This window comes from Rhinopithecus roxellana, chromosome 16 (genome assembly GCF_007565055.1).
Source record: "Rhinopithecus roxellana isolate Shanxi Qingling chromosome 16, ASM756505v1, whole genome shotgun sequence".
Lineage (NCBI taxonomy): Eukaryota > Metazoa > Chordata > Mammalia > Primates > Cercopithecidae > Rhinopithecus > Rhinopithecus roxellana.
In genome coordinates, this window is record NC_044564.1 from 112,403,553 (window position 1) to 112,424,464 (window position 20,912).

At 38.5% G+C, this 20,912-nt stretch overlaps 1 protein-coding gene across 3 annotated transcripts in view; it reads right to left on the reverse strand.

The window, feature by feature from the left end:
- LPAR1 (lysophosphatidic acid receptor 1) overlaps positions 1 to 20,912 on the reverse strand; it is a 186,400-nt gene that overhangs the window by 108,503 nt on the left and 56,985 nt on the right. For all 3 annotated transcript variants that reach the window (XM_010365565.2, XM_030920225.1, XM_030920226.1), the window contains exons 2-3: positions 10,537 to 10,614; positions 9,142 to 9,289 (exon numbers count right to left, since the gene is read on the reverse strand). In XM_010365565.2, the coding sequence (XP_010363867.1) occupies positions 9,142 to 9,186 (45 nt within the window). In that variant the 5' untranslated portion in view covers positions 9,187 to 9,289; positions 10,537 to 10,614. The remainder of the gene's footprint in view (positions 1 to 9,141; positions 9,290 to 10,536; positions 10,615 to 20,912) is intronic.

Sequence of the window (20,912 nt, forward strand, 5' to 3'; positions counted from 1 at the left end):
CACCTTAGTGTGTAGTCACAGCAAAGCTGCAACAAACGTTCAAAGAAAGATGACTGGAGAATCCAGGGGTATGAAAAGATCGGGCAGTTTCCTAATGGGCAAGAAGTGGGAATAAGCCAGACCCACTTTGAAGGATAAAGGAGTAGCTCCATTAACCATTAAAGACTAAACCAATTAAAAAGGATGTATTAGAAAGAAAAATAAACAAACATGAAAGGTGTTATACGTGGTTTACCCCAGGTGCCCCTGTACAATTTCATTTTATGAATAGAAAATTCAAAATGGGCTTTCAGATTCCAAAATAATATCTCTTTTCAAACCTTATCTGAGTTTATAAACACAAAAGGAGGCACAAGATGAATTTAAATTGCAATATGGAAACAAATTTAACTTCTAATAGAAACATGGTTCAAGATGAAGTCAGAAGTCTCAATGTTTATCTCCAGATGCATTTATTTCTGGCAATACATGGGAGTTTTCCATAGAGTGTTTATCCAACGTTGCCTTCCTTTGATGGGTCTTCTGGCATACCACATACACAGACCATATGTAGTGGTTCCCCCTTTCTCCCTGTAAAGAACTTATAGAATAATCATGGGGAAAAGGGAAAGAACTAACATATGTCAGGTATCTATTAAAAGGCTGATACTCTACAAAGCACTTAGCAGTTATTTCTGCCATTTAAACTTGTGACTACAGTGTATGTTATTTGAATTCTAGAGATTTTAAAAAATAAAGCTGAAAAAGACCTATGTATTGAAGATCCCCTAGCTATGGTGTATAACAGTCTAGATTTGAACCAAAATCCACCTGGGTCTACGCCCATGCATTACCTTTTCCCAATTCCATGTTAGATGAAATTATTGTGTGGCACTGGAAACATACTTCATAATGCAATTAATTGTTCACATTTTAGTTTGAAAGAAAGCACTATCAATATAATCTGTAATCCCTTACTTCAGAAACTCATAATTTAATAATTGCAAACATTGTATTAATTCCCTTACTCTGGAGTCTTCTGTTTGTCTCATTTTTGTATTCTTCAGTTGTGAAATATTCTGGTTATAATTTTAATCTATTTTCCCACTTAGAAAATAAAGAGAGGAAGTGGAATTGCCTTTTTAAACCTTAAGAGTCATTGAATCATTTTATGCAAAAGAGTAAACTGATCTAATCAATGTTTTTAAAAAATAAAAATAACCCACCAACTACAAAAACACATTTTAGAAAAGCAACTGAAGAAACCTGAATATCAATTGAGAATCAAGTGATATTAGGGAGTTGTTTGTACTTTTGCTAAGTGTGATGATGGCAGTGTGGTTATTTAAGCAAATTATTTTTTAGATATGCATATTAACATAAGGGGACTTTTTAAAAGATGACAATGGTAGAGATTCTGAAATACTTCATCCCCAAAAACAGGAGCAAGTGAAGCAAGTATGTCAAAATGTTATTACTGAATCTAGGTGTTGGCTATATTGAGATTCATTGCTATTTTTATTTTTGTGAATGTCTGAAAACTGCCATAGTACAAAGTTCTATTAAAAAAAACAAATCTTTCAGCCTCAAAAAAAAGCAACCCACTTAATGTGAAATTCCGTTGCTTTGATTAAAAAAAAATCCACTTTCTAATATCAGAAATAAAACCTTCTAAAACACAGATTTTGAAAATACATATTTTGTTGAGAGAACCTATTGGTAAGGATGTCCAAAAAAAAAAAGTGTCTTCCAAAAGACAACGAGCAGACACCAATCATGTTTTTTTGCATTTTATTTTTTGTTGTTTTTTGAGACAGAATCTCACTGTTTCACCCAGGCTGCAGTACAGTGGCACAATCTTGGCTAACTGCAACCTTTGCCTCCTGGGTTCAAGCAATTCTCCTGTCTCAGCCTCCCGAGTAGCTGAGATTACAGGTGCACACCACCACACCCGGCTGATTTTTGTATTTTCTGTAGAGACGGGGTTTCACATTGGCCAGGCTGGTCTCAAACTTCTGATCTCAGGTGATCCACCGGTCTTGACCTCCCAAAGTGCTGGGATTATAGCCGTGAGCCACCACGTCCAGCCTCAATCACCTTTTATCAGAACAGAATGAGAACTGGAGGAACAATCTCTCAACTAAGACATTGAAAATCTACCCAAATTCACATCTTCAATGAAAGCTACAGGAAATCACTTGGAGGGATCAAAATACCTTTATGTTCTTGGCTTAAAACCAAAATGGTTGTGAACAGGCAACCTACAGAATGGGAGAAAAAATTTGCAATCTATCCATCTGACAAAGGTCTAATATCCAGAATCTACAAGGAACTTAAACAAATTTAAGAAAAAAAAAAACCATCAAAATGTGGGTGAAGGATATGAACAGATACTTCTCAAAAGAAGACATTTATGTGGCCAACAATCTATTCATCTGACAAAGGTCTAATATCCAGAATCTACAAGGAACTTAAACAAATTTAAGAGAAAAAAAAAAACCATCAAAATGCGGTTGAAAGATATGAACAGATATTTCTCAAAAGAAGACATTTATGTGGCCAACAAACATATGAAAAAAAGCTCATTATTCCCGGTCATAAGAGAAATGCAAATCAAAACCACAATGAGATACCATCTCACACCAGTTAGAATGGCGATTATTAAAAAGTCAGGAAACAACAGATGCTGGAGAGGATGTGGAGAAATGGGAACACCTTTACACTGTTGGTGGCAGTGTAAATTAGTTCAACCATTGTGGAAGACAATGTGGTGATTCCTCAAGGATCTAGAACCAGAAATACCATTTGACCCAGCAATCCCATTACTGGGTATATACCCAAAAGATTATAAATCATTTCTACTATGAAGACACATGCACACACATGTTTATTGTAGCACTATTTACAACAGCAAAGACTTGGAACTAACCCAGATGCCCATCAACGATAGACTGCGTAAAGAAGACATGGCACATATACACCATGGAATACTATGCAGCCATAAAAAAGGATGAGTTCACATCTTTTGTAGGGACATGAATGAAGCTGGAAAACATCATTCTCAGCATACTAAGACAGGAACAGAATACCAAATAACACATATTCTCACTCATAAGTGGGAGTTGAACAATGAGAACACATGGACACAGGGAGGGGAACATCACACACCAGGACCTGTCTGGGGGTGGGGGAAGAGAGGAGGGAGAGCATTAGGACAAATACCTATTGTATGCAGGCATAAAACCTAGATGATGGGCTGGGCATGGTGGCTCACACCTGTAATCTCAGCACTTTGGGGGTCAAGGAGGGCAGATCATGAGGTCAGGAAGTCAAGACCAGCCTGGCCAACATAGTGAAACCCCATCTCTACTAAAAAGACAAAAATTAGCAAGGCATAGTGGCACACGCCTGTAGTCCCAGCTACTCAGGAGGCTGAGGCAGGAGAATCACTTGAACCTGGGAGGCAGAGGTTGTTGTGAGCCAAGATCGCACCATTGCACTCCAGCCTGGGCAGCACAGTGAGACTCCATCTCAAAAAAAACCCCAACCTAGATGATGGGTTGACAGTACAGCAGTACAGCAAACTACCATGGCACATGTATACCTATGTAACAAAACTGCACATTCTGCACATGTACCCCGGAACTTAAAGTAAAATATTTTAAAATAAAATAATTTAAATTCAAATAAATATAAAAATTAAAATTTAAAAATAACAAAATGGTCACATAACAAATGAGAGACAGCACGATACACCTTGAAAAATACTGATATAGAAGAATCTTTCCTTACCAGAATCACAGGTGTGAGACCTGAATACCTTTGAGGTTCTCAGATACCTATTCTGGTCTCTAATATAATCCTAGGTTTGTGAGAAGCCAAACTGCTCACTCTGGTACTGAACTATTGACTCTTTCATGAAAAACGAAAATGAAACTTTTAATCCAAATTCTATCCACAGTAACCTGATCAAGCACAGGGTAATGTGCCTAACACAGTGCTAGAAATAGAAAATGGCTCTGGAGAGCTGCAAGTTTGTTTGGTTTACTACCCCATCCCCATGCCCCCAATATCCACAGGACATGAACACATTAACTCAGCCTAATGATAAACAGGTTCCTGTCTGCAAATACATCCCAGGAGTTTCCTTTGAATAAGAAAACTCTTTTTCTGTGTCTGGACCAGCAGAATTACAAATCGGCTACAAACACAGAATCTTCTTGCTGCCGCTAGTCCAGTTTCGTCTTAGTATTCATCACCTAGCTTTGTAAGAGCTAGGTGCTCTCTCAGCATGAGAAAATAAAAATCTATCTCAGAGTCAAGGCGGGGTAAAGCAGAGAATACGAACTTGCCCCACTTCAAAGCACAAGGCATATCTTTCAACTAACTAAACAGCAATCCCAGCAGGCATGACAATGCAAGCTTTCTTCCCTATTATTGTTTGAAACAATCACAAGCTATTTGTCCATATTAATTAGTTTATATGTAGTATTAGGAAGCCTTGATTAGAAAAATGCTCTTTGTTACTAAATGAATAGAGTAACAAACAAAACCAAAAGCTTTTTTAAAAAAATTGTTGTTTTGGCCTTAGAAAAGGATTTTCGGGCCTTTCACACTTGAATGTGGATTTATCTTTACAAAGTCCCTGAATTCACTGGAAAAGAATGCAAGTTGATGTGCCAAACAATACCAGGCTAAGGTGACTGAGTGAGCTGCTTATTATGCTTTGCCTAAGAAGATGCTATATCTAAATTATTTTTACCTTCTTTGAACATGGGCAAAACTGATAATAAAGGAGAAGACATCAGTAGAATTTTCAGGGCAAGGGCAAGGGCAAGTGAGCCTTGAACTAAATTTGACTGTACAAATTACATGTGAGGAATTGACATATAATTAGGAGGCCCATCACTGGCCAAAGGATCCTGGGAACCAAGTGACCCAATGGTCTGCATCTCTCCAGAAGAAGCTATCTATCTCTATGACCTAATGCCCGAGTGTATAGCTGGCTCCTTCCCCGTGGGCTTAGTTCTCCAACCATCAGAGGCTGCCACTATTCCCAAAATACAGTGAGAATAATGGAACTACCCTGGTTAAAGTTAATTAACAGACTTGCTCAATAAAACAATTATCGAAAGTCAGGACTTGAACCCAAGTCTATTTCAAAGGCTGGGACCATTAAGCTAACACAGACTTCTTTAAGATCAATGTTAAATTTGTTAATATGGTTTGAAAGGCCTTGTAAAATCTCCAATTTTATAACCTAACCTATTTATGCTAATTCCAGCATTTGCCAATTTCTGCAGTGTAACTATTTCATATGGCTGATTTCAAGAAGCTAGCATGAAGTCAACTGGCTCACAAAATTCCTGAAAATTTAACAATCTGCCTCTGTGAGTTGGTATAGGTGGCTCTAGGGACATCACTGTTTACAATCTCACGCCCCACTGTAGTGCAACCATCCAAAACAGAATTCTAAATGCTTTGCTCTCTCTCTCTCTCTCTCTCTCTCACACACACACACACACACACACACACACACACACACACACCACCTTGGGACACTTGACAGTCACCCATGCTTTTTCTTCTCTTTTACCAAGATAACTTATATTCATTTGTTCTCAGCCTAGTGGTCTTCCTTCAGGAAGTCTTCCCTGATCCTCTAAATCTTTTCCGGGTTCTCCACTTTCCTCCCAGAGCACCCATACTTCCTGTATTTGTGCATTCCTGCATTGGTGACAAAACCTTGTAACTTTTTGTTTTATCTGTATATCTCCCACTTATCTCTAAACTCTGGCAGAGCAAAACTTATTTATCTTACTTATTCTTGTATTCCCCAGGCCTGCCACAAGGCTTGCTGAACAATAATAACAATGCTTGCTAACACACACTGGGCAATATGTGCCCAGAATATGTCCCAGGCACTATTCTGAGTTTTATAGAAATTATTTCATTTCCTCCTTAAAATAACCCTATCGGGTTGGCTTCATTATTACCAGGCTCATTCTGTGGGTAAGGAAATAGGGGCACTAAGAGGGTGGATACCTTCCCCTCAGGCTCAGGTAATTAGTAAATCAAAGCAGGGTGACTGGTGAGCTTATGTTTCTCCCTCAAGAAACCAGTGTTTCTTGGCCACATTTTTTTCTCATTAGTGATCCTTAAGGAGAAAAATTAATTATATTTAAATTTTCTGTAATGAGAAAAAACTAAACACTAAGGAATAAGATTTTGTTGGATAGAGGTATAAGCTTTGGAGGAATTTTTTTCATCTCCCAAAACCCAATTTTTGTCCTCTTGGGGCAATATCACTATGTTAAGAATGTATGTTCTAGGACTTTCATTATCCATTTCCATTAATGTACCATATATTTGTCCCTAAAAATACACAGTCTTGTTTTAGAATTTTAATGGTATCTCCCCATAAGTACTATTTTGCATCTTGCTTTCTTTTTCTTCCATACGATATCTTGGAGTAATATATAGCTGTGTAGATATCCTCATTTTAAAACCACTGAATAGTGGTCGGGTGTGGTGGCTCACGGCTATAGTCCCAGAACTTTGGGAGGCCGAGACGGGCAGATCGCCTGAGGTCAGGAGTTGAGACCAGCCTGGACAACACGGTGAAACCCCATCCCTACTAAAAATACAAAAATTAACCGGGCGTGGAGGCACATGCCTGTAATCCCAGCTACTCAGGAGGCTGAGGCAGGAGAAACGCTGGAACCCAGAAGGCGGAGGTTGCAGTGAGCCAAGACTGCACCACTACACTCTAGCCTGGGAAATAGAGCAAGACTCTGTCTCAAAAAAAAAAAAAAAAAAAAAAAGAAGGAAAAGAAAGAAAAAAGAAATGAAATGACTGAATAGTATTTCAATCATGTCCACATTCCTGAATTCATTAAGTCTTCCTACTATTGGATATTCACAAACTTTTGTATTTCTTGGTTTGCAACCAATGCTTCAATGAATATCTTTATACACTCCTTGGGCTCATGTGTGAGTGTTTTTCTAATGTAGATTCCAAGGCAGCAGCAGGGCATGTGCAGAAATGTATAATTTGAATAGATACTGTTGAATTACCCTCCAGAGTGACTGTCCCAACTTACTTTCCCACAGAGAATTTACAAGAGTACACATTTCCCCCAGTAATTGTATGAAATAGAACCTCTTTCTCCTTTGAGCAGTGTCAAACATTTTAATTAAATGAGTCATTTAGAGGTATTTCTGTTCCTCACCAGCTGATAGGAGCTTGTGTAACAGAGAAGATTTATAGGTAAGAAGAAGCTATTGGAAATGCTGACAGATGACAGCAGCAACACCAGGATGTGGAAATGCCTTGTCTAGAAAACCTGCACTAGCCTAACTCACTTCACAAAAGGACTAAGAAGAGTCATTACATGGGAACAGCTTCTGTGGACTTTGAAATGGTGACCTCAGGTAACAGGCACTAAATCTCTTTGCCCATTCTCCAAGTCTCTCGGATACCAAAAAAGTCTACTGAAGATAAGGGAAACCAAACACCCAAAGTAAATGAAGTGTTGAAAGAACAATGGTCCACTTACCAGAAAGAGAAATGCATATGACGATGGTAACACTAAACATTCTGGAAAATAATACTGAAGGCCTTGGTACTTTATTCTGTATTCATATGATATGAATAAAGGGCTTTATTCATAAGATAAAATCCCAAGGTGGATAACAATGATGACATCCCAAATGGCGCTGAGGAGAAAACACTATACTATATGAAGGAAAAATACCCCTTGTTCTCCTTTTTCCCTCTCCTTCTTCTCTCCCTCTCTCACAAATACGCAAACCCCTATTAAAATACATACAAAATTGAAGAGCCTGCAAAATCATACTGAAAAAAACAGTGTGGAATAACGTTCTGTATCAAGCTCAAATTTCAATCAATATGGCTCTTTCTTGAAAGTATGCTTTTTTTCTTCAAAGTTACCTGAGGCTGGGCACAGTGGCTCAGGCCTGTAATCGCAGCACTTTGGGAGGCCAAGGAGGTGGATCATTTGAAGTCAAGAGTTCAAGACCAGCCTGACCAACATGGTGAAACCCCATCTCTACTAAAATACAAAAATTAGCTGGGCTTGGTGGCAGGCGACTCAAGAAGCTGAGACAGGAGAATTGCTTGAAACCAGGAGGTGGAGGATGCAGTGAGCCAAGATCACACCACTGCACTGCAGCCTGGGCACCAGAGCAAGGCTCCCTCTCAAAAAAATAAATAAATAAAAATAAAGTTGGCCAAAAAATGATTGTCATGAATGAGAGAGGTCACACTATAGAAAGAAGATAAATGAAGAGTAAATGGGAAACTACACTTCCTCAGCACCTCTGTATGCCTCATGTATATAAACCATCATTTAATCCATGTAACCATCATGTGAGGAACGATTACATGAGAGAGATCTGAAGCAGAGAGAGGTTGGCATGACTAAGGCTCTTTATCCCGCAATCAGAGGAGCAGGGATGTGAACTGTGGCCTTATGACTCCAAAGTCTGTTTCTACATTGTACCCTGCTGCCTGCTGAATCTGAAAGAGTCCAGTGAATGCTTGATTAAATCAGGCTGTAAAATCATCCGAACAAAGACCATGTCCCTGCCGTATTACTGCTCTTCACTGGACAGAAAAAAATAATTCATACGATTACTGTTCAGAAGTTCCTGGAATTGCATTTTGTTTTCAAAGTTCCTAGAACAGGTCAAGGCAAAAGAGGAAGTATAGGAGAAGGACGACAAGACAGCCCTCAAAAAACTTGTTAAAGTTAAATTCATTCTGATGTATTTCATTAAACCCCACTCCAACCCCCGGCCCACAAAAAAAGCCAAGACAGGAAAAGCAGCAGGGTTTACTACTGACTTATTTTGATTTAGAGTGTGATGCCTATAGTGACAGTCGGGCATCCTAAGCACTGAAAACCAAGGCCTCCTATGAACAGAGGCCAGTTCACTAAAATCACTTGTTCATTGTTCCAGCTGCTTCCTGAATTAAATGGCACCTCACTCACAAAAGCACCATTATTTAAATACGCACCAAATGATAGCGAGAGAGATAAGCATGATCCCTAGAGTCAAACACACTTCCTGAAACCCAGTTTAAATATTTGACAAACTTATAATTACGTCAGACCTCTGCTAGTTTGAAGCCCTTACCTGGGGCTGTGAAATTACAGGGATGGAAGTAGAGATGGCAGCCATGACAGCTCTGTGGTTGTAGACAGTGAACAGGCCCCAGAACTACGGGAGACTAATGTTCTTGTTTGCTGATCAGATCGAGGTCATGCTAGGAGAAGCTGTGTATCTGGAAAACAACAGGAAAACTCACATTTAGCATAAAAGGACTAGCATATGGGTGTGAAGTACCATTGGCCAAAGGAGGTAAGAATCCCTAGAGTCAAGTTTCAAATACTAGCTTAATGCAAACAGAAAGCCTGTAGGGAAAAGCTAAAGTCTAAAAGCCATGACTTCTGTGCTATCTGTCCAAATACTCTTAAGTTGAGGAATTTTCATAGGTTTGAATCCAACATGCCAGGTAGATGTTTTGGGAAGACAGTTTCAAGCTGCAGAGCTGGGGAGGGTGAGTCGGGGGGAAAAGTCATCCTGCCATTAAATAATAAAGGAATTGAATAATCCATAGTGGAGAGCTGAGGGCTTACATAGAGGGCAAAGGGAATGCAGTAACCACCCCCACTTATCTGAGGAGTGGATTCTAAACCCCCCAGTGGATACTTGAAACTGTGGATAGTGGGTTAGGCGTGGTAGCTCAAGCCTATAATCTCAGCTCTTTGGGAAGCCGAGAGGGAAGGATTACCTGAGGTCAGGAGTTTGAGACCAGCCTGGCCAACATGGCAAAACCCCATCTCTACTAAAAATACAAAAACTAGCCGGGCATGGTGGCACGTGCCTGTAATCCTACCTACTCAGGAGGCTGAGGCAGGAGAATTGCTTGAATCTGGGAGGTGGAGGTTGCAGTGAGCCAAGATGGCAGCACTGCACTCCAGCCTGGGCAACAGAGCGAGACTCCATCTTTAAAAAATAGAAACTGTGAATAGTACCCAACCCTGTAAATAACAGAGACAGTTACTAAGTGACTAATGTGCAGGTAGCATGCACAGTGTGGAGACGCAGGACAAAGGGAAGAATCACATGGACAGTATGAGATTTCACCCACACTATTCAGAACGGAGTGCAATTTACAACTTGTGAATTGTTTATTTCTGAAAATTTTCATTTAATATTTTTAGACCAAGTTTGACTGCAGGTAACTGAAACCATGGAAAGTGAAACTTCGGATAAGGGTGGACTACCATAATACCATCAAGTAATTAGATATCACCCCCAGTCCAACCCCACCTATTTGCAGAAGAAAAAATTGAGGCTTAGAGAAGAAAAGGGACTAGAGTCACACATTTAATGGTAGGACCAGGACTACCGCAGTAACTCCAATTCCCAGGCCTATATGAAACATAACAAAGTGAATGTGTTCCCTGCCTATATTTACTCAAGGAACTTAGTCACCGCTTTTAAGACTAAAGAAAGGCAAGATACCTGATGCTGTAGGAGTCAGTCCTGAGAAGTCAGGTACTCAGATAGGTGGATGGGGAGCTTCATAAATCAGACGTCCACCTGTATGAGAAAGAGAACATTTCTAAAATCCTTTTGACATCCTCAAAGAGAGGATGCTAAATAAGCACAAAGTATAACCAAATCTTCTCTTACTCACATGTTCATTAGGAAAACTCAGACAGATGCTAACTTCCCCACACTAAATCACGGCCCTAGTTCTGTCCAAAGGCTGATGTGACTCTTTCCACATTGCAATTTAGCCCAGAAGAAAAAAATTTTTCATTTTAAGAAAAGAATTTTAAAAAATTCTTTCATTTTTAAGAAACATTTTCATTTTCTGGTGATTTTCATACCTCCTAACAATATCTCTTCTTTTATTCAAAGACGTTATTGGCTGGGCACAGCAGCTCACGCCTGTAATCTCAAAACTTTGGGAGGCCAATGGGAGCAGATCATTAGAGGTCAGGAGTTTGAGACCAGCCTGACCAACATGGTGAAACCCCATCTCTACTAAAAATTTAAACCCAGAAGGCGGAGGTTGCAGTGAGCCGAGATCATGCCACTGCACTCCCGCCTGGGCAACAGAGTGAGACTCCATCTAAAAAAAAAAAGAGTTATTGAGCATCAATAGGGAACTGTGGGCACAAGAAGTAAGGCTAAGCCAACCTTGCCTTTAAGGAGGTTTTGCCAGTAAATACACTTTCTAGCTTCACCAGCATGCAAGATGATACCTGAACACCTTTTTTCTCTTTTTTTTTTTTTTTTTTTTTGAGACGGAGTTTCGCTCTTGTTGCCCAGGCTGGAGTACAATGGCCCGATCTCAGCTCACAGCAACCTCCGCCTCCCAGATTCAAGCAGTTTTCCTGCCTCAGCCTCCCGAGTAGCTGGAATTACAGGCAAGCAGCACCACGCCCAGCTAATTTTGTTTGTTTGTTTTTAGTGGAGATGGGGTTTCTCCATGTTGAGGCTGGTCTCGAACTCCTGACCTCAGGTGATCCACCGGCCTCGGCCTCCCAAAGCACTGGGATTACAGGCGTGAGCCACCGCGCCCGGCTACCTGAACACTTTTTAAACTATTGGGAAATGATACTTTTCATAATAGTAAAAGTAATGAACCAGAGGTCACAAGATCCAAATCTTGTATCCTAGGAACTGTGCAGTTAGACATTTAAGCCAAGTCCTTTGTCCCCCGAATCCCATGGTGCTACCCTATATTAGCTCAGGAATACTGGGCAAATGAGAGGCTCAGAAGTGCTGCCTTTCTAAGAAATAATCTAGGTTTGACAGCAACTTTTATAAGCTTAAATTTTTAATTGCTACATTTTTGTGCAGTATCCTTCATACTACAGTTTCAATCACTTTAGGTTCTAGCTGCTTAGAACTATAGAGCCTTCCTATTTTCTTCTCCCATTCGAGCAATTATTTTCATTGACAAATAAGTAGTAAAGTTATCAAGCTATCTTGTCATGACATTCAACAGCAAATTCTACAGCTGCCCTGTGACAATACTGATGATCTCCTTAGTCCCAGTTATAGGACAAATAAGACTTGTTTATCACACTGTGAAAGTAAATAAACAACCCAGGAGAAGAGTATATGTATACAGGACCTTTCTTTTTTCAAGATGACTGCTAGAGTGCCGAACTTACCCAAGAAAATTACAGGAACCCCAAGGTGCACTGTTTTATACTGAACTTATTCCTGGCATTATTTTTTGCCCACTCCTACTTTCATTTTTCCTTTCTCCCTCTTATGTATTTATAATTCACATTATCTTGTTCTATGTGACATAAATGAATATATCAATAATATAACTATAAAGCAAAAAATCAAGCACACAAGATTCCATTCTTAAGGATGCATACTATATGCTCAGGTCTAATATTTCACCAAGCTATGTCATTAAGCAACAGAACCTTAAAATATATTCAATATTCAGAATATAGAGAGTTGCCTGAAAGGTAAATAGAGGCAGCTAGCTTATAGTAAGGAAAGCGATATAGAAATGGATGAGATCCACCAAACAAATATGTCATATGGCGTTATTACTAACAACAGCAGAGGGAAAGATGGGAGACTGGGATTTAATGAAAGGCCACTGGATGCTGAGCTTTGGAGCAGTAATTTACCCTAGAGTTTGAGGCAGATACTATTCAATTATTTTACAAGGGAGACATCTGAGGCTTTGAAAGGTATTGTGAGATTGTGCAACATACCCCCAGTCACACAGTCAGGAACTGAAAGAGCTGAGGTATGAATCAGGGCCTACGCTAAGATTCATACTCTTTCCACAGGCCAATACTCCAAGTGATCAAAGATTAAAAAGAGATGGAAAGCATGTGGAATCTTTAAGCAAAAATGTCAGATAAAAAATGGAGAAAGTAGGATGAAAGTCAGATGACTTGCAGAGTGACCCTGAGACAGAGAACCTTGTGCTCCTCTCATCTATATAAAATTTTAATCATGTGACCCTCATTTGGATGTTTCATTTCCTTGAGACGTCTAATAAACATGACAGATGGTTAGTTTCACATTTTCAAGAAGAAAATAAGACAGAAAATTAACTGCCTTCTCCTAAAACATGAGACATGTCTAATTTTGTTGAACCTATTCACACATTACGAGAATGCTTTATAAAATAGCGTATGGTTACTTTGCCAAATACAAGGGCTAAATGACATTTAACTTCAAAGGTACAAATCAGTTTTCTTTTGGGAGTGAAGTCTTAAAATTATATTATGAAATCTATTTGCTTCTCAACTTATTTACGAAACTGCACATATCATGGGGGAACTAGAGACAAAAAAGACATCACCCTAAGTAATCATGCCATGCAGTATCTAGCTGAGTAAGCTGGTTCACTTTGACAGACAAACCCCCGCCTTACCAGAGCCCCAGACTGTCAACTAGAGAGTTGCACAATAATTTTTAAGGAAATACACCCCGGGCAGGGCGTGGTGGCTCACATCTGTAATCTTAGCACTTTGAGAAGCCAAGGCGGGTGGATTATGAGGTCAGGAGTTCAAGACCAGCCTGGCCAAGATAGTGAAACCCCATCTCTACTGAAAATACAAAAAAGAAAAACAAAAAGAAAAAGAAAATTAGCCAGGCATGGTGGCAGGCACCTGTAATGCCAGCTGCTCAGGAGGCTGAGGCAGAGAACTGCTTGAACCCAGGAGGCAGAAGTTGCAGTGAGCCAAGATCACACCACTGCACTCCAACCTGGGCAACAGAGTGAGACTAAGAAATACACCCCTCTGAACTCTTCCAAGTACTTTGATACCTGTGCTGCAACTCTTCCAGCCTGCCATCAACCTAACTCTCCATTTCCTTTGCTTGAGCTTCAAAATTGTGTTCTAGCCACAGAAAACCATGAAGCAATGTGGGTTTGCCCAGCTGACATCAGGCTCTCCAACTGCCCTTGGAGCATTACTGTTGCCCCTTCTCTTCTTTCCTAGTTGTCTCCATTTTCTATTCTCCTAGGCATCTCTTCTCATCTATATTTCTCTTCTCAAAACCGTAAAATTACCTCTAATGCCTCTCACTTGCAAAAGATGAGCTTTGTCATCTATTTATTTATTGGATCATTCATCCATTCCTTTACAATCACTGGGTCTAAATTACCTCAACATCCCCCCTACAATTCAAATCTCATGTATAAAATACAATTTCCAAATAAGAAAGCTATAAGCATATTTTTTTGTGCCAGATTACCAAAGAAATGACCAGCTGATTATAAGACAGGAAATATCCTGAATCAGCCCTGGAAACTAGAGATAGATCTTAAACATCCAGAAATATATACTTGAAAGAATCAACATGGGAGGTTGACAAAAGGACTAAAACATGATATCCTCTTCATGTGAAACTGCAACTGCACGACCAGAAAATAAGCAAATGAGAATCCACTAAACCCATAATGATACCCCTAGTTCAGTGGGATGGGGGCACTGAAGCCCAGGGAGACTCGGGGTACATTTAGAATACACTAACTCCTTTAAAAGGGTTCCTGGTTTCAGAGGCCAGCCAAGCAAGTAACCTCTGGCTGCATTTACTTCTGGTTGACAGGTGGCTATGATGACTACCACGGAAAACACATGGGAAAAAGACACTCCCAGCTGGCTCCTGGCAATGGCAGCCATGCCAAGTGACAATGACCTTGCTAATTACTGAGTGCCACACCAAATACCTAAAAGAAAGTTTCTGGTTTGAGGCAAACTTCCCTGTGATTACTTCTGGAACTGATGCTGGCACTTTTCCCAGGCCTCACAGGAATATGAATTCATAATTGGTAAATTAATCTACTACAAACGTAACCTTTTTCCTTTGTCTGGACTTGAGTCAAACAGTGACTCATCCAAGTTTCTTGAAAGAACACAGGGTTGCTAACGCATGCGGGGCTTAAAACCTAGATGATGAGTTGATAGATGCAGCAAACCACCATGGCACATGTATATCTGTGTAACAAACCTGCATGTTCTGCACATGTATCCCGGAACTTAAAGTAAATTTTTAAAACAAAAAGAGAAGGAAGGAAGGAAGGAAGGAAGGAAGGAAGGGAGGGAGGGAGGGAGGGAGGGAGGGAGGGAGGGAGGGAGGGAGACAGGGCAATACCCGATACTGAATATGCATTGACTTCCCTAAGGATAAGCAAAGGAGAAAAATCTAAATCCACCAAGCAAATAGAACACATTATGGTTCAAAAAAGGGGAAGATTCTAGAATCAGAGCAAATATTTACTTAAGAAATAGGTATACTACATAAAAGAGAAAACTCTATTAACAGAAAATTTCTAGCTCATGTTCTTAAAATTCTAGGGGACATAGCAGAATCTTTGCACATAGAGCAGGTAGTCATAGAAAGAAACGTGAGACCAGAAGAGAGTGTGTGTTAACCAGAAAAGAAAATCTGAATTATGAACTTGAATAAAAGCAACCAATGAAGCAGAAAGTAGAATATTTTTAAAAAGCAAAAAATAAAATTAGTGATGCAAAAGATAAAATAGACTTTTAGAGGTGGTTGGGGGAAGCTACATGGGTAAAGATTTTAAAGCCTTCATCCCCAAAACAGAATAGATGAACAAAAAGCAATAAAGGAGGAAAGAAGAAACCATCAATGCTGAAACCAGGAAAGGACACATTTATTCTCAAAACTTTAGAAAACTATTACAGATGAACAACAATTTAGATAAAATGGGGAAATTTTTCAGACTGTGTATCATTCTTCAGAGAGCCCTATGGTTTGATAGAAACAAAATAGAAAAAATTCCTGAACCCCAAACCTGGAGGGACAAGATGAGATACAGGCAGGCCAGAGCTGAAGCTTGTCTTGTTTCTTATTATCTCTTCCCTATATCAGAGCTAAATAGCATCTGAAGCCAATCTTACACCATCTAAGGCCTGAGGCTGAACGATTTTTCTCTCTGGAATCTGAGCAGATGAATAGGTTTAACAACAGTAACATCAAGAATAATATATTGCACTTATTCAAACAAAAACAGGATGCTTAAAAATTGGTAATTCAAAATTCTAAAAAAGTTATTCTCACAGAAGTACAGAGCAAAGTGGTAGTTACCAAAGGCTGGGGTGGTTGTGGAGAGAGGAAGTTGGGAAGATGTTGATCAAAGGATACATATTTACAGTTAGACAGGAGGCATAAGGTCAGATCTACTGCAGTTAGGAGGAATAAGGTCAGATATATCGTGTAGGATGGTGACTATAGATAATGATGATACATGGTGTTCTTGGAAAATGCCAAGGCAGTGGATGTTAACTGTTCTTACCACAAAAAAATGAAGACTATGTGAAGTAATGCATTTGTTAATTCATTCCACTATATATATATATTTCCAAACATCATGTTGTACATGATAAATACATATAATTTTATATGTCAATTTTTAAGAATTTCAAAAAAAATTCAGTAGACAGACTGGAATATAACTTTAAGGAATGTGCCCAAAATGTAGAGTTTAAAAAAAAAAGTAAAGGAGACTAGAACAGTAAAAGTGAGAAGGCTACAAAATGAGTCCAGAAGGTCTAATAGCCAAATAGAATTCCAGAATAAAAGAGTAAAGGAAATGGGGGTGGGAGTGAAGTCAAATGACTAACTCAAAATATTTCCTAAAATGTAAGGTTATAATTGTGCAGACTGTGAGGGCTCACTGAGTGCCTACCTGCCCATTTCATTTGATTTCAATGTGCCCACATTAAACACAGTATCTGTCATTATGAGTTGTATTTTTTTAACTGTAAGGATATTAAAAAGCTCCTATAAAATATCAGAAAGCAGGTAGGGAAGCTCATAAGCAAAGGATTAGGAATCAGAAAGTCTTTGGACTTTTCAACAGCAACCCTGAAAGCTAGAATACAATGAAGCAATGAGAAAGGCAGTTTACAAGCTAGAACTCTATTGGCAGATGTTCTTCTGCAAAGCAGGGAGGAAACTAGGAAAAAGACAGGCATGTGATACAGGAAACAGGAGTCCGATACAGGAGTGGGGAAAAAAGGAACTCCTGACATAATTGTGAAGGGAAATCCTTGGGTGATACGCGAGAAGACTCAAGAAGTAGTATTATCAAGAGGAGATTTGGATAACCAAGAGCGTTTAGGACTGAATGAGCAAAAAGCCCATAGAAAACTAAGCAAACATCAAAAGAACAATTAGTTTAAATAGAACAAAAAATTTGCAGAAGAGGAAAAGGATTCATAGAATTCTACATGGCTCAGATATGAAAGGCATTAACAAGGTCATCATCCTATTAACACTGAATAATGGCCTAGTCAAAATTTTGACCAAACTATACTAAGACAAGGAGGTTCTGGATGGGAGTATGTGAATGGTACACTTTGCACATGGTACATCTATAAATATTCAAAACTAGGAAGACAAAAAGAAATAAAAATCTTAGAATTCCACAAAGTATATATTTGAAAACATATTCACAATTTTAAAAATTTTCAAAAAGAAGTAAAAAAAAAAAATCTTACAGATTCAATGCAAGTATCAAATGAGGCTGCTAAAACAACTGACAGTGATAGCTGTGGGGAAGGTAAAATTGTAGGAAGGGAGCAAGGACTCCTCTTTCCTGGCAAGCCTCAGAGCTACTTAACACTTTAAATTACATACATCCTGTCATTTGCAGCAACAGGGATGAGCCTTGAGGACTGTATGTTAAGCGAAGTCAGGCACAGAAAGATAAATACTGCAATGTTCCCACTCCTATGAGGGAGCTAAAAAAGTTTATCTCACAGAAGTAGAGAGTAGGATAGTGCTTACTAGATACTACGAAGCCTAGGGAACAGGGAGGGATAGGAAGAGTTTGGTTAACGGATATACAAAGTTACACTTAGATAGCAAGAATAACTTCTAGTGTTCTATAGATCTGAAGAGTGACTTATAGCAAATAACAATTTATTGTATTTTTTCAAATAGCTAGAAGAAAGGACTTTGACTGTTACCCATATAAAGAAATGATGAAGGTTTGAGGTGATAGATATGTTAATTACCTTAATTTGATCATTACACATTGTATGCATGTATCAAAATATCACACTGTATCCCATAAATATGTACAACTGTATGTCAATTAAAATGAATATATTAAAAGATAATATAGAGGAACAAATCCCAAGCATCTTTTAATTTCTTCTGCAAATAGCTCAGCATAAAATATATGTTGTAAATAACTTTATGTAAACCAATTTAGTTGTTTTGTCCTTAAAAGAACTCTTGTATAAGGAAACTACCTTACCATCACCACACTTAAAAAATTAACCATAGGTACTTGATATCATCAAATATTCAGTAATTTCACAATCCCCTAATTTTCTTATAACTTTTAACAGTTTGGTTGGTTGAGTCAGAATTCAAATAAAGCACATACATTTCTTTTCTTTCTTTTTTTTTTTTTTTTAAGAAAAGGAGGAAGAGAGACAGGCAGTGCTGCATAGTAGTTACAAGTACAGTACGCTAGGGAATCCAACTGCCTAGGTTCAAATCCTTGTCTTGCCAGTGTGACCTTGGGCAGGTTATGTCATGTCTCCTTGTCTCAGTTTCTCCTCTGTAAAATGGATATGATAATAGTAAGGCTGCCACGTATAACTGTAAGAATTGAATTGATTAATATACCTAAGATACCTGCAGTAATACTTATGATACTGTGAACAATATAGTGAACATGGTAAAAGTGATAGCTAGAATTGTTTGCCAAATAAAGAATCTACCTATATATTTTTAAATTATAAAAATTTACAAGTTTGATTTTTAAATTTTTTAGGAAAATTAAAAAATAATAATAATATCATTGCAGAAACTAAAAATTTAAAACTACAAAAGACAGAAGTGCCACTGCAGAAAACCGAGTCGGTGCCATGGAAGTCTGGCTTGGGAAAAAGTACATGTGCTTACAATAATGGAATTTACTAGATTGATTAGAAATTATGGACATACAGAATCTAAAAAGAACTTAAACAAATTTACAAGAAGAAAACAACCTCATCAAAAAGTGGGCAAAGGATATGAACAGACACTTCTCAAAAGAAGACATTTATGTAGCCAACAAACTTACGAAAAAATGTTCATCATCGCTGGTCATTAGATAAATGCAAATCAAAAACACAATGAGACACCATCTTGCGCCAGTTAGAATGGCGAGTATTAAAAAGTCGGGAAACAACAGATGCTGGAGAGGATGTGGGGAAATAGGAATGCTTTTACGCTGTTGGTAGGAGTGTAAATTCCACATTGTGGAAGACAGTGTGGCGACTCCTCAAGGATCTAGAACTAGAAATACCATTTGACCCAGCAATCCCATTATTGGGTATATACCCAAAAGATTATAAATCATTCTACTATAAAGACACATGCACACATATGTTTATTGCAGCACTGTTCACAATAGCAAAGCCTTGAAACCAACCCAAATGCCCATCAATGATAGACTGGATAAAGAAAATGTGGTACGTACACACCATGGAATACTATGCAGCCATAAAAAAGGATGAGTTCATGCCCTTTGCAGGGACATGGATGAAACTGGAAACCATCACTCTCAGCAAAGTAATATAAGAAGAGAAAACCAAACACCACATATTCTCACCCATAAGTGGCAGTTGAACAATGAGAACACATGTACACAGGGAGGGGAACATCACACACTGGGGCCTATCCGACGGTGGACTGGGGGAGGTATAGCATTAGGAGAAATACCTAATGTAAATGACGAGTTGATATGTGCAGCAAACAAACATGGCACATGTATACCTATGTAACAAACCTGCATGTTGTGCACATGTACTCCAGAACTTAAAGTATAATAATAAAACATAAAAAAACAAAAATTTAAAAAGAAATTATAGATATAAATTACAGAACACAAAGATTTAACATAATCGGCACACTTGAGAAAAATAAGTGGAACAGAAGTTACTTAGTGATAAAAGTAAACTTTCCTAACTCCTACAACTCAAAATCAAAAACAACAAGCAACTTAAAAATTGGGCAAAAGACTTGAGTAGACACTTCTACAAAAATGTATACACACACACACACACCCCACCAAACATGAAGAGATGTTCAACATCACTAATCATCAGCAAAATGCAAATGCAAATCAAAATAGTAAGATAACATCTGACACCATTAAGATAGCCATTATCAAAATAAGAAAAGAAGTATTAGCAAGAATGCAGACAAACTGGAACCCTTCAGCACTGCCAGTGGGACCAAAAATGGTACAGTCAGTGTGGAAAACAGTATAGAGGTTCCTCAAAAAATTAAAAATAGAATTACCATATGATTTAGCAATCCCACCTCTGGGTATATATCCAAAATAATTGAAAATGATTTTTCAAAGAGATATTTGTATACCCATGTTCGAAGTAGCATTATCTACAAGAGCCAAGAGGTAGAAGCAACCCAAGTTTTCAACAACAGATGAACAGACATAAACTAAATTGGTATATACATACAATGGATTATCATCCAGCCTTCAAAAGGATATTCTGGCATATGCTATGACGTGGATGAACCCTGAAGACATTATGCTAAGTGAAATAAGCCAGTCAAAAAGGACAAATACTCCACATATATCAGATAGCTAACAGAGTAGTCAAATTAATAGAGACAAAGTACAGTAGTACTTGCCAGGGACTGGGGGAGAAGGATGAGTGAGAAATTGCTGTGTAATGGGTATGGAGTTTCAGTTTTACAAGATGAAAAGAGTTCTGAAGATTGGTTGCACAACAGTCTGAATACACTTAACACTACTGAACTACACACTTAAATGGTTAAGAGGGTAAATTTTATGTTATGTGTATTTTACCATGATTAAAAATTCCAGGAAAACTATGAAGTAA